The sequence below is a fragment of the Martes martes genome (assembly GCF_963455335.1).
Source record: "Martes martes genome assembly, chromosome: 17".
In the NCBI taxonomy this organism is placed as follows: Eukaryota; Metazoa; Chordata; class Mammalia; order Carnivora; family Mustelidae; genus Martes; species Martes martes.
In genome coordinates, this window is record NC_137905.1 from 32082787 (window position 1) to 32097656 (window position 14870).

At 38.5% G+C, this 14870-nt stretch overlaps 1 protein-coding gene across 6 annotated transcripts in view; it reads right to left on the bottom strand.

Annotated features, from left to right (window-relative positions):
• Nucleotides 1–947: 947 nt before the first annotated feature.
• CYLD (CYLD lysine 63 deubiquitinase) overlaps nucleotides 948–14870 on the bottom strand; it is a 67469-nt gene continuing 53546 nt past the window's right edge. For all 6 annotated transcript variants that reach the window (XM_080827860.1, XM_080827862.1, XM_080827864.1 and 3 more), the window contains 8 exons: nucleotides 14283–14405; nucleotides 12146–12237; nucleotides 11165–11231; nucleotides 6114–6246; nucleotides 5091–5199; nucleotides 3891–4009; nucleotides 3395–3611; nucleotides 948–2031 (listed from right to left, as the gene is read on the bottom strand). In XM_080827860.1, coding sequence (XP_080683986.1) covers nucleotides 1847–2031; nucleotides 3395–3611; nucleotides 3891–4009; nucleotides 5091–5199; nucleotides 6114–6246; nucleotides 11165–11231; nucleotides 12146–12237; nucleotides 14283–14405 — 1045 coding nt within the window. In that variant the 3' untranslated portion in view covers nucleotides 948–1846. The remainder of the gene's footprint in view (nucleotides 2032–3394; nucleotides 3612–3890; nucleotides 4010–5090; nucleotides 5200–6113; nucleotides 6247–11164; nucleotides 11232–12145; nucleotides 12238–14282; nucleotides 14406–14870) is intronic.

The following is a 14870-nucleotide window of genomic DNA, read 5'->3' on the forward strand; positions in this document are numbered from 1 at the left end:
AAAGAAAAGGAACTTTCTCTTTTTTAACTGTTAAATCTATTCTTACCTAGACAGAGATTCCTGGTCATACCTCCAGATAATTTTTTAAAAATCACATTGATAAGCTCATTCATCCATTTATTCACTCAACACTGCCTTACTAAGGGGTGATCGGTCTTACAGAAGGTCAGAGCCGGAGGAGACCTCAGATATCGTGCTCCCCAGGCCCTTTCCTTGTTTCCCAAGGAGGACAGGAGCGGCGCCAGCCACATTGGCCTGGGTTCCGCACCCCCAACCCCTGACCCAGTACCCACCTCCCAGCCCCATTCAAGCATTCAGCAAAACCTCATGCAAAATTTATGTGCTTTTTCATTTCAAAAATGAAAAAATTACAAGATGAAAGAAAGGGTTTTTGTACCTTACTACAATTTACAAAGCTAATAAATATTAGCAAAATGGAATGACAGGACCAAAGGTAAACGTGACTTAAAAGAAACTAACTGCAGAGCTTGTAAAGACTCTTTCTACTTTCATTTGACACTAAATGTTTTATGAAGTCATATGCTATATATACATGACAACTCTTCTGTCTTTCTGCGTGGTTAGGAAGTCTTTCCAGAAGGACAGCAATACCACAAAAGGACACTCAGAGAAAACACAGACCACAGCACGTTCCATGGCACGGACGTTTACAATCTGCAGTTCCAGTCTACAACATCCACTTGTGGCCAGACACGTGCTGTGGACATGAGCTAAGAACACATCCATGTTCTACGTATTTCACCAGGAGGACGACGAGGCTGCTGCAAACATTTCAGTAACATGTCGGACCCGTAACTGCCATGACCTCCCGCAAAAATCAGGCCGGATTCAGTGAGCAGACTGGCTGACCTCGCTTACGTTCTGGACAGCCCTCCTCATAACAGGAGAGGTTTGGAAAGCCAATGCATCGCTTCAGGGAGATTTTCATGAGTTTTCCAGATTCAAATTTATTTTCTGATGAGCAATATATTTGTGTAGAAATCTATTCATCACCCCGACCGTTTCATAAAATTCATTGTGCCCTGTTCCATAAAATAGAGAGCCTTAACAACAACAACCAAACAACAATCAACAACAACAACCAAACTTCTCAGCTGACAGTTACTGGTGTGAATGAAGAGCTTCAATTGCTGTATATTCAAATCCCCCAGGAAAATTACATCAAAAATAGACGTTTTATGACAAAAATCACTGAGATGCCTCAAAACCAGAACAAATAGAAAACACCACCATTAAAGGGATGGAAGTACTTTTCTGGCCACTATGGCAGAGACACAGGAGCTCAGTGGGGTGCGTGCATGCGGGACTCAGCACTATATAAGAGAGAATTAACAAATCAAACTCGGCACAATTATCATAACTGGTTTGAAAGCAGACTCTTAATAAAGCCAACATATTTCTTCCTCAAGGCAACCAATAGCTAAAAGGAAAAATGATTTCATATCCTTGGTCCATAAAGAAGACACATTTATTTACATCCTCAATGGACTAAAAGAGGTTTTAAACTGTCACAATTAAAATTTTATGCTTCCAAAAATATCGTATGATCGATGCACTTAACTTAAAGCTTCAGGTGTTAATAACTTCATTTAGACTTCTTAAAAAACCAACACAAACATACTTTCTAGAGTGCAAAATGCTTCTTATTAAATACTTCAGTAACACAAAAGCAATGGGTTTTTTTAAACACAGGACTCCTTTTCGGCAGGATCACCACCACAAAGACATCCATTGCCGGCAATGGACGCGGAACAAAACCGCCAGCTCGGGGCAAATGAGAGCGGACCACCGTGCCTCCGGCCGCCGCCCCTGCCCAGATGCCCCATTACTTGTACAGACTCATGGTCGGGCTCTGGTACATGCACATGTACGCGTCACAGAGAAGTCTTCGTGCGCAGCCTTGGATCCTTCTGGAGTCCAGGGAGTGCAGGTCCTCGGGAGACATTTTCAGGTACTCCCCCACTTCTGGGCACGGGGTGACTTGAGGAATGTTGAAGCCGTTCTGGCCACCTGAGGAAAAGAGGAAGAACCCTATTTAGGGCAGGCGAGTTCTAAGCCCCTTGGCCACCCTGACCTACCAAAGTGATTTTACAACTCTAAATTTAGCGGAGGCTGCCTTCCAAGATCTGAAGGACCGTATTTTACTTCTGATTCCTAGAAGTTCAAGGGACCTTTTAAGTCTTAGTGTTCTCACTTCTTGGTTTCTGAAAGGATTCTGGGGCCAATGGAATAAAATTAGTAAAAGGAAGCATATGCTAAGTGAAGTCCAAAACCTACTTTATCGGCTTCTCTGCATTTAGTGAGGGAATAGCGTTCCATATACGTAATCACACAACAACCAACTCCTCATTGTCCGTGTCCCTTCCCAGACAGAAGGACCTGGACACTCCGCCATGAGATCATCAGGTTTAGAGCACATCGAGCGAAATGAATGATATTTCACTTCCCTAAATTTTAAATACGTATTTGTGCCAGGCTCACAAGGCTTTGTTTCACACATCGTCAGACTGAAGGAGGACGCTAGGGTAGTTTTAGGGGCTCCCAGAAAGGCTCTCCCGGCCCGGCCTCTCAAACGCTTTTCCAAATGTCCGACCCCCAGATGCTTTCCAGCTGCGTGAGAGCCCCTGTTCCTGCACACGTGCTCGTTAGGTGCTTGTTAGATTATGCCGAAGTGTCCTCGAACACGGCCCAGAAGAGGCAGCACACCCCCATTTTGGGAAGAAACATTACACGCAGAATAGACTTATTTTTCCAAAGAAGAAATTAATTTCTATTCTTTGCTTCATCGTTTAGAAGACAACACGGCGACTATGGCTGGTATAGACAAGGAGAGGAGCCCGAGAGTAAAAGGAGACAAAGCTGAAAGGAAAACCTCTCAGCACTAAAATAAGACGTTTAGGATTCTTCCTTTAATAAAAACCACATGTGTGTCAAAATATCACAATGCGATTATTCCTTAATCCAGTGACAGGGCCACATGTGCATTTCAAGATAGAAAGACTCCGGCACCAACATACTCCTGAGAGGCTTTCCACAGACACTCTTCTATTACTCAGAACAGACTATGCTCTATGAACTCTATCCCACTACAAACTAAAACGGTGCCACACGTAGAAGAGAAGTTCTTACAATACCATCCTGGGGGCACCTGGGTGGCTCAGTCGGTTAAGCATCTGCCTTCAGCTCAGGTCATGGTCACGGGCCCTGGGATCGAGCCCTGGGTCAGGCTCCCTGCTCAGCGGGCAGTCTGCTTCCCCCCTCTTTCCCCCTGCCCCTCCCCTCGCTGGTGCTCTCCCTTTCTCTCTCTTCTTTTATCTCTCAAATAAGTAAGTAAAATCTTAAAAAGTAAATAAATAAAAATAAAATAAAATACCATCCCGATCAGCCATGCTGTCAAAGAAGAGCCAGGCCGAGTCGTCCTTCCCATACTTCACGAAGGCGACATAGTGGCTCGTCTCTATGCAGAGAACCGCAAACAACTCCATCTTCTGGCAGGGGATGCAGCCGTGCCTCCAGTCCCAGTCAGGTAAATCTTTGGGAAGTGACACCGGGTTGTATTTGTGGTTTAGTCTCTTGGGGTGAAGGTGGACCTGAGACGGACCATGAAGAGAATGTTACTGGTGAGCCAGACTCAGTGTCTCCAGCAGATGGGCGCCACCTCCTCTAACTGAACTCAACCCTACAAACGGCAACCGAGTACTTCTCAACAGCCCCCCAGGGAATCAGAAGACACATGAGCCACACCTCTTGATTATGAATTCAAGTTAATCATGGTTTTGAAAACTCTCCAAAACCTGAAATGTTTCCAGCTACCAGTAACTTCCTATCTATTTAAGGAGAGAACCTCCATTCAGGTACGTCAGACTTACTTGAGTGTTGCAGGTCTTACAGAACTGCTTGATGTTTCCAGCGGAGATGTCAGGGTCGTCGTAACACTCTCTACACTCATACATGGCGAGCCCCCCGCATATCCGGCACTGCCTGGGGGCTGAAATGGCAGGGGTGGGAGAGAGGTTACGGGGCCTCTAAACATGCCTTCTTCCATTAAAAAAATTAAAAGGAAAAGGTAAGCTTCATTGAGGACTTAGACTCAACAAGTCCACCCCTGTCTGTCCCCATAAATGTCATGCTGTATTTCCATGGACTCGGGATATCTTTAAAAGACATTCTCTATGATCAAGTGATAATTGGTATTTTGTTTTTTTGTTTTTTTAAGATTTATTTGAGAGAGAGAGAGTGCAACCGAGAGAGAGCAGGGACAGAGGCAGGGAGAAGGAGAAGCAGGCTTCCCACTGAGCAGGGAGCCTGACTTGGGGCTTAGGGCTCGGTCCCAGGACCCTGGGATCATGACCTGCACTGAAGGCAGACACTTAACCAAATGAGCCTGAAGGCAGACACTTAACCAAATGAGCCACCCAGGTGCTCAATTGTTTAAAAACAGTGACAAGTGACCGTTTTTTAAAAACAGCGTATTCTAGAATGTTTTCATACATTATGAAAGGTCTACTGATGAAAATTCAAAGAATCAAAAAAACATAAAGAAGAAAACTGTAAGCATCTACAATTTCAGTTAGCAAGAGATAACCACTGTCACAACATTGTGAATTTTCTCCAGTAATTTTATATCTGCAGATTTATGTAACCCTGTGTGTGTGTGCGTGGTGGGAGGGGGGTCCTCTTATAGAAAGGACCGACCACCCTTTTCACTTAATATTATGTCATAACTACCTCCATGCAGTCTGGTCTTCACAAACATGAAGTTTAACAGCAGTGGTTTCATTGCATAGATACACCATAATTCATTTAACTACTCTTCTCTCAAATAGGCTTGTTCCTAATTTCTTCATCATGTGACAATAAATACATTTGCATATAGAATATTGACTTGCATCTCTGATTATTTTCTTGGAACACCTAGAACTAGAAATACTAGCTTAGTATTTCTAGGCTCTTCAGATACTGAATTGCCTTTTAGAAGAACCGCATCCTGTTAGACTCTAACTCATAATTAATGAGACTGGCCTATTTGTGAAAAATAAACAAAACAAACTAAAAAATCTTATACTTACTGTCCTCAAGTAAATCTGTTATATTTAACTCCAGAGAAGGAAAAATTTTTTTAAACAGTTTAAAATCTTTTCCAAATCGAGGCATCTGAATAATCAGACATGATGGTGCCTAAAAACAAGATAAACGTATTTTTAGAATCGAAGTGCTGAAAAAAAATTTCCCTATGAAACCGAAGCAGTCCTCGTTGTCATGCCAAGTAGTGGTTCTGCCGTAACATGGACGGCCTGTACACGGGATCCGAACATGAATGCGATAGCCAGAGCACCACTGAGCCACAAGTTCTCAAGTGGTCCAGGATCCATTCCATGGACACCCAGAGGTCGGGCAGGTCAACAACCCTGGGGCTCTAACAATATGATGACATTCTAGAGTAACACTCCACTGTGGGTTTATATTTAAAATAAACACTTTAGAAAAACTGTTTTGGCAAGTATAGTAAAGAAACTGTGGTCACCCAAGGACACCATTCCTTCTATTTCAACAAATAACTGTAGCCGTTAAAAGCTTTACCAGAACATTCTTTCAGAAATAAATTCAATAAAAATAAACCACAAGCATGTACCACTAAGATCATGAAGACACAGAAAACAATAAAAGAAAAAGAATTTCTATCACTTGTTCATTAACAAACCAATATAAGTGAATTTATTTTGTCTCTTGTTGAAGGAAAAGTAAACATTCTTTTTTGATGTTTGGCTAATATGCGTAGGTAAAACGTTAAACTGGGTAAAATGACAGTTTAAAAAAAACAACACAATTCTTCTTTTCCCCCCAAAACTACTGAAAAGTTTTCAAGTTACAAATTAACTTTATATTTTCTTTGGCACCAAAAATCCAGAAAGTCCAATCTTAGTTCTAAGGCATTTTCTACAAGGACACAACTGAAACACTGAACTTTTTTTTTAAATTTGTGTTTTGTTAATAGTTACTGTGTTCTCAGTGGGGTAAAATTAACAGTTATTAAATCTAGTAGTAGTTTCAAGATTACTAAGGACTGTCCCATAAAATATAGTATCACTAACCTCTGCAAATTTCAGGTTACTGTTGATAAAAGACCATTCTAATAACTGCTGAATTGTAGGAACTCCAACCTTCTCATTTTTTTCCATAAAAATTTGATAGAAGTAACAATCTTGTACTTTTTGACCTGCTGATCTAAAAACATGCAGAAAGAAACATATGATTTCTCTACAAAATGCTTCAGTCAGAACACGAAGCTGTCCCAGCAGTATTTGAGGACAGAAAACCCTATGACATTGATGGTGTCCCCAGGTCATGTGAACAATGGGTGAAAGACAGTAATGCAGATTAATTAATTACATGTAAATTGCATAAAACCATAAAAATGACATAAAACCATAAAAATGAGTTCTTATCTTAGTTTTCATATCCAAAAGTCCCCTTAGTGGTCAGCAGAAAAATAAAGGAATAACATTTGCAGCGAGAAGCACTGTCTGAACAATAATAACCAGAAGCTATAATTGCTTGGTTCAACTTAACTGTCCAAATTTAAAAAGTATTTTTAATCAACAACCCATTAAACTATTGATGAATTGTTAAAATCTAAAAAGCATTTAGTGCTTGAAACAGGAAAATAAATTCTTATGTCTCTGAAAGGGAGAGACCCAATGTTTCACTTCTAAAATGAAGGCCTTGAGTTCTGTTAAAGAATAGTCATTGCTTCCCAGCAACTTAAAGCAGAGCTTGGTGTAGAAACCCGGTGTCCTATCAACCACTGACTATTCTTTCCATGAAAGCATGCTGTCTCTTTAGACCGTCACTCATTTATTCAACAAATACCAAGTAAGCTCCTACTATACGCCCGTCACAGTGTTACCAATTTATTCACATTGTCCTTTTAAATATTTTACAACAGAGGCGCCTGGGGTGGCTCAGTCTGTTGGGAGTCCAACTCTTGATTTTGACTCCGGGTCATGGTCTCAGGGTTGAGAGATCAAGCCCCACGTCGGGATCAGCACTCGGCGTGGAGTCTGCTTGAGATCTCTCTCCCTCTCCCTGCCCCTTCCCCTGCTCGCACATGTGCTCTCTCTCCTCTTTAAATAAATAAAATATTAAATTAACTAACTAACTAAATACTTTACTACAGATTGTCATTAATCTTTAAAAAACTAACTTTACCAAAAGGACTGATAATCTTTACTATTTACCTTTTCAGCAGAGTTTCTGGGTATACAATCAACCTATTTACAGCTAGATTTCAAGATTTTTATAGAAATTTATTAACACAGTGTTCATAATGGAACAGCTGTTCAGAGACCAACCTTCAGAAGCCCTCAGCTTTCCAAAGCAACTTATCTCCTGAAATAAACAAAATTTACTTGTTAACAAAGCCAGGAGATTCATGAAAACCCACAACAAATAAAAACAAATGATAACCAAAAAACCTGAAGGTTATGCTAGATCAATATTTTACTTGGTTGTTGATGACTGTAAAAGACCAGCATTTTTCTGTGAAAGCCAGAAGCATAAAAAATAAAAAATGCAATAGGTAAAAGGGAAAAAAAATAGGACAGGAAACTAAGAAAGCATAAAATGGTAGAGGTCAGAAGCTGCAACAATTAGAAATAATAATGGTGAGGGGGAAGAGGAATCGTGGCTGACGGGAACCCAGGAGGCAGACATCGAGAGAAGGGAGCCAGAAATGAGAAGGTGACCAACAGCTTTGTGATACTGAGGCAGACAGATTAGGAGCCTGGTTGGGATGTGGGAGAGAAAAAAAACCAAGCACCCAAATCTCATTACCACTGTTTTTAGAAGGCTAAAACCCTGGAGTAATTAGCAAGTCATACACAAGAACTACAACGAAGCTGGTGGGATGGTACAAAACTGTACAATTTAGATTGCCGTTTTCCACTAGGAAAATCTAAAAACAAAAGGGTACAAATGCTGCATTGACCTTAAAAGAAAACATATTATCTATGGAGGAGATAAAAACATTCATGGAACTGTACGATAATTGGTCTGTCTACCTTCATAACACAGACCTTCATGGTCTGTATACCATGTATTACATAGCTGCTAAAATTCTTTACCGATTCTGCACCATCTAGCACTGTGGAATAGAACACGCAGACCATGTTCTACAATGAGAGGCACTCAGTAACACTGCCTGCACCTTTGCTTCTTTTTGCCGATTTTCTCTCATTCTTTTTCTTGGAATTTTTCTTTCTCTGCCTCCGTGCACTATCCTCTTACCAGTGGCTACGACTTCAGTTTCACCTTCTCTTTAACACCCCACAGGAGTCATCATTACCAGTACTACTGTTATTGGTTTTTAAATATGAAGGCTTAATTAACCTACATTTCTGACCTTAATTCTTCGTTGTTTCTAGAGACTACTCCTTTGTTCTAAATGCAGCTTTGTCTTTCTAAAGTACTGTCTGTAGTAAGTGTCTGAGTTAGGTGATTTAGTCCTGGTTCTTCCTGCTCAGGAATCCTGTGCACCTTTCTTCTTAGAACTTAAGTCTGCCAAAAATTCTGGAAATTTTTCAGTTATCATCTATCAAAATATTGCTTCTTCCCCATTCTCTCTAGTGTCTCCTAGAACTGCATTTAGAATCTGTCTTCCACATCTCTTACCCTCTCTTGTTTTCCAACTTCTTTCCCTTGGGGCTACATTTCAGGTACTTTCCTCAGATCTACCTTCCAAATAAGCAATTCTCTCTTCAGCTGTACATACTGTGTCCAGTGACACACCCCCCTCCTAGCCAGAAAGCATATATACAGACATAGAGACTTTTAAACTCTATTGCTGGGAATTCTATTTTCGTTTATTTGATTTTGTTTGTTATCAAATCCTCATTTATCCTTCCAGGTGGCTACATCCTTCGTCTCATCAGTCCTGTAAGACTTCTGCGCAGTCTCTCAGACTGTTCCACTATTTCGGAGTTTACCGTACTCCTCTTCCTAGTTGTTACATCAGCAGACTCTCCCTCAGAAAGAAAGCTCGTGCCCGTGAAAACTGACACTTGGGAAAGAAAAGCTAATGTCCAAAGTATCTTTTTATATCTTCTTATAATCTTTAAATGAGTGCCTCCCCACACAAAGAGGCCGCTGAAAGGGGAGGGGAGCAGTGACCCCTCCGAGGGGTGGCAGAACTTCCCAGGACCCTCTCCAAACCCGTCAAGACCTTCAAGCACCGAGATGCACTCCTACATGTATCCAGCCCTCCTCACCCCCTGAGATTCGCAGCTATTTTCATCCTTGTTATTACTGAGAGTCTATGACATTCTCAAAGGGTGTTGGGCTACAGTGGGGGAAAAAAAGACAATTGTTTTCATCATCTGAAATTTAACTCTTCCAGAGGAAAACAAAAATGACTTTTTTTCTCCCAAATAGCCTGTTACATTTCCCACATCATATATTAAACACAGCCTTCTTTCCTCATTTGTGTCTGAAAGCTGACTTATACTGAGATTCTATTTTTGAGCTTCCTATTCAGGTCTATTGGTCTACTTTTATATAGTATCACACTGTTTAATGTCTATTGCTTTGCCTTATAGCTTATAATAGAACTCTTTTTAAAAAAAAACTTTCAAACTTCAGTGTTTTCACCCATTTCATCCTATAAAGAACTCTAAAATCACTTTACTGAGTTCAAAAAAAAAGTTAAGATCCTGTTTAGGTGCAAATCACTCTGTAAAAAATTAACATCAAAAAAGTAATTTACTATTCCTACCTGGAACACAATCTTTCTCACTAATTAATCAAATCACCTTTGAGTTCTGGGCAAGTCTTTTTAAAAACCCATCTCAATAAAATTGATTTCTTGGCATTTTAAACTTCCATGAAGTATGAAAGCATACCTTTTTCATATTTGCTAGAAGGTATACAGAAATGCTATTGATTTCTCCATGATTATTGTCTACACGGTCAAATTACAAATTCTTGTGTTAATTCCAGTAGTTTCTGAACAATTCTCTAGGATTTTCTAAATGTACATATAGCTATTATCATCTTTGGGTAGAGAATAGATACGTATTCTTGATGTTTATGCATTATATCTTCTTTCATTAATTAAAACTTCCAAACAATACCAAACTGTAATTGTGACACTATCCTCCTTTCCCTTCCTCCTATCCATTGGCATCAAACAATATCACTTACAACACAAAGACGTGTAAGAGTATTTGTCTGTGACCAGCTCTTAGGAAGTAAAGAGTAAATCAGCAAGATTTTCAACAGAGGAACCCAAGCTAAAGTATAAAACGGTCCAGCATTTAGACTGTGAACGTTAAACCATCTGGAAAATTCATCCATTTAGACTATCTCACTAACAACTTCAGTACATTAGATTAGAGACTTTCATTCAAGATGGAGGAGAAAAAAAAAGGCTAAGTTACGAAACTGGGAACAAGAGAGCTAATATGAGGCTAAACTAATTCTCTGAGGGACAGGTCATCAAAAACAGCATTCTCATGGTATTTGACTGGGCTAGAATAAGATTCTCTCTCTCTCCCTCTTTTTTTTTAAGATTAATCTATCCACTTTAGAGAGAGAGAGAGAGTAAGCCAAGCAGGGGTGGTGGGGGGGGTGCAGATGGAGATATTCTCAGGCAGACTCCCCACTTCCCCACTGAGTGCAGAGCCAGACACCTGGGCTCCATCCCAGAACCCTGAGATCATCCCCTGAGCCGAAATCAAGAACTGGACGTTCAACTGACTGACCCACACATGCACTCCTAGAATAAGATTCTCTTAGAAACTTAATTTCCCTTAGAATCTTTCATTAATTAAATTACAAAAATTTATGTACAGTTTTGTAAGAAAATGATTTGTAATAATATTTATTACCAGGGTTAAAATTAAAAGCACAAATTTACACTGGATTCACTCTTTCAGTTAAGTATGATACTATGGGGAGGACAATAATTAAATTAATTAATTACATAATTAAATAGTTAAATTAATTTGCATTGTAGGAACCTAGCATATTAAGATTCCTAAACAAATACAATATTACATAATCACTAAAGAAATCATTTCTATGGAATGACGGCAGAGAAAATGAAGATCGCTATTTTCCAATGCTCCTGTAACAATTTAAAAGTTACCTTATTTTTAACAGTGGCTCTACCCTTAAAATATGATGAAACAGGATATTCAAGAATTCTTCAGGATCTAGGAGAAAATAAAAAAATAAGTCAGACAAAATTTTTAAATCATTCCATTTTTATTTATAATAATTATATTGATTCTAAATTCACTTTCATAATTGATACTTTTTCAATTAAAAGCATATCTCAAGTTTTCCTCCCTAATGAAAACTATAAAGGATATTTAAGAGTTATGACAAAGTAGGACAGTCCGATTTTGTTATTAAAAACATTACCGTGTATGAAAAGGTATAATAATTCATGTATAATGAAATAATTTTAATTTCTTCTGGCGGTTAAGTAGAATAAAACTGGAAATATAATCTTGTTTTTTCCTGTTATTTGAATGACTACCAAGTCTCTAAACATCATAGCTGGTTACAATATGCAGCTAACATGTTCACAGTCAGGAGCTGAATCTCTGAGTAAATCCATTAGCAAAGAATAGATTAAAACATGGTCTCGGACCATAAACCTAATTTTAGTTTGCTGTGTTAACGCCCTTTATAACAAGGAAAGCTAACTGGAAAAATGGGGATGAACCCTACGCAACCCTTCACCCCTAAAGGGAAACAATGACGAATACCATTGCTGGAAGGAAAGACAAAAACTATTTATGAATTCAATGTACTACAACTAGACAGCTTCTCAAAGGGGGTCATTTTCCCATACATTACTCACTTTTAGAAGAGATAAAGCATTTACAAAAAGGGGGCAAAACTGTCCATTACACAGAAACTAATACTACACTGCATGTTAACTAACTGGAATTTAAGTAAAAACTTTAAAAAAGAACTTTTAAAAAACTGTACATCACACAGAAACGAATTTTTAGTTTAAAGTAAGATCCCCAAAACCACATAGACACACAGTTCCGCCAATAATTTAGTATATGCTTTCAAGTTACTTTTATTGCATATCCTATAAATTAAGAGCCACCTTTTTCTTCGGAGGTAAATCCCGATGCAGCCTCAACTTTTTCAAGTATTTTCCTCAGTTTCATAATCTTTGTTGCACACACATATCCGTATCTATGTTAGTAAAAAACAATTAATTAATACTGGCATATATATTAAATTAGTATAACCCATTTTGATAATCACACAGTTCTTATATAATTTCAATATGTCATACATAAACTCTTAGGCTAGACAATTATTCTCAAAATCACAGTTATAGGCTGCTTCTTGAGGTCTGTAAATTAAAAATCTAGCACCAGAATAACCCCAGACATTACCATGCCTGACTAGCAGCTGTCATATACTAATCTAAGAAAAAGCATTTTTAAATTACGATGACTGGTCTTCTGATTCTATTTGCTTAAAGAAATTAAAGCATTTACTTAAAAAAAACAAACTTTGAGAGCCAGTCCTTTTAATACCAGACACTGAAAAAGCTGCCAAAGGGAATGGTAAAGGGCCTTGATAAGAAACTGGAAATTGAAAATGTACAGTCAAGGAGGTCATCATGTGCATGACACGGCCTCTCATCTTTATCGGAATACAGGACACGTTCAGTACACTCCACAGGGATCCCGGACAAAATTTTAATGCTAAAAATGTCTTCGGAAGAAACCTGAGAGGCCAGCACAAGTTTAACAAGAGCAAGTCAAAACTAGCTAATTGAATATCCATTTTGTATATTGACAATTCATTCACTCACTAACTCTCTGTAACCCACATACCCTGAGCATCCACTACTTCACACAGTAATCTAACCTGTGAGCCACTGGGAATACAAAAATGAATAAGGTGATAAAACAGGGTCTCTGCCTTTGAGGAGCTTGAAAAGAGAAAGCAGAGGCTTCAGTACCAAATGAAACCAGTCAGCTATACTAGAGAGAGGAACGCTGCAGACACAGGGAATCTTGATCACAACAAGGCACCTGCCAAGGTCCTTGCTGTGGATGGGGTGACAGAGTCTGGTTAAGCATGATTCTTAACTGGCTGGACGACAGCATCCAAATAACGTCTGTTAATGGACTTAAGATGATTGGGAAGGAAAGAAGGAAATGGTGTAGAGTTTTGGATTTGATCTGTCTTGTTCCATTATCAATTACTTGGGAGACGAAATGGACAGTAAACTTAAAAATTTGCCTCATAAAATAACTGTTGCCAAAATCAAGACTCACAATCATCTTAAAGGGTGAAAACAAGAGTCATTTTCATCATTACAGAATGTAAAGAAAAGATATAAGGAGGGAGATTGATTCGTTAGTAATTTACTTTCTTAGCCATGTTATACAATACGCCACCCTGCATGCCCTTTATTATTCAATCTTCTGCATTTTTTCTGACTTTAAATTAGATAGTTTGTTCCCTGTATTCCCAAGTGAACAGATTTCCTTTATAGTCTAGGGACCTAACACTTCATAGTTTAAATTTTATAATGTGACATTATCACACGTCACTACCACCATTTACAAAGTGTCTTTACTAGATGTCTTGTCACTTGGGCTTGTACCATCACAAATTGCTTCCTGCGACTAAAGAAAGACATATTTATAATTCATAAACTAAGAAATAACCAAACACAACTTTTTACAGGATATGCAGGGACGCCTAAATATATTCCTGTAACTAAGAAATGTGTTAATAAAATACATCGCATCTTTTGCTAATACAAGAGTACTAAATACTAGCTACTCTGCAAATTAAAATTTTTCTTTTTTCCTTTTTTTTTTCCAGATAAAATTAGGCCAGCTGGACCAGAGAGCACGATCACTGTTAAGGTAACTGCTAGAATCAGCTATAACAGAAAATAAGAGTACCACGTACTTTGTATCAGCTTTTCTAAACCTACTGCAATTACTAAAATGGCTATTCTCTACCAAAATGGTTTCACCACTTTATGGCATACACTATGTGCTACACCTTAAACAGATTTAAGAAATTAAATAAGTAAAGGCAGTAAATGTTAAAAAGTAAAGGCAGCAAAGGGTCAATCATCATACTTCAAGAGAACAAATCTGCACCCATTCCTTAAAAATGAAAGCAGGTATAAATTAATTACTATACCAAAAAACAGCAAATAGGACACCATCTAAAGGCAAAATAACTATAGATCTTCTACTTACATTCTCAGAGGATTAACAATTTCTGTCCTCAGTAGCTCCTGAGTTTCACTATAATATTCTACATCATTCTTTTCTTTAGGTCTAAGTAACACAGTGTCCAGAACAGAACTAAAAGCAAACAAGCTGTAAAATAAAAGGAATATTTTTCCTCGTGCCATACACGTATTACAGATACTAAACAATACTAAAAAGATACTAAACAGATACTAAAACCATATTTTCTGGGAAACAGAGACTAAAAAGAATGTGAAGAGAAAGCACTCAAAGTCTGGAGAGCAAGGAACACACAAATTAGTGCTTTCCATTAATACAGGTACCAGAGACACCATTAAGGTTCCCATCATTTAATCATCAGGGTCTAGAGATCCTTCTAAGTTAAAAATACCAATACTGAGAAAACAAACTATAGATTGATAGTGTTAAAGGGCAAAAACATGCCTCAAGTATATTAAGAGAACTTTTTTGCAAAAGGTTTTGAAAAGGGTCCTACGCATCTAAGTCCAAGATAACAGAGGAGGAAGTTTGAAACTACTTCCCAAGGCATACACACACGCAATATATAACCCACTCCAGATATTGTACTTCTCT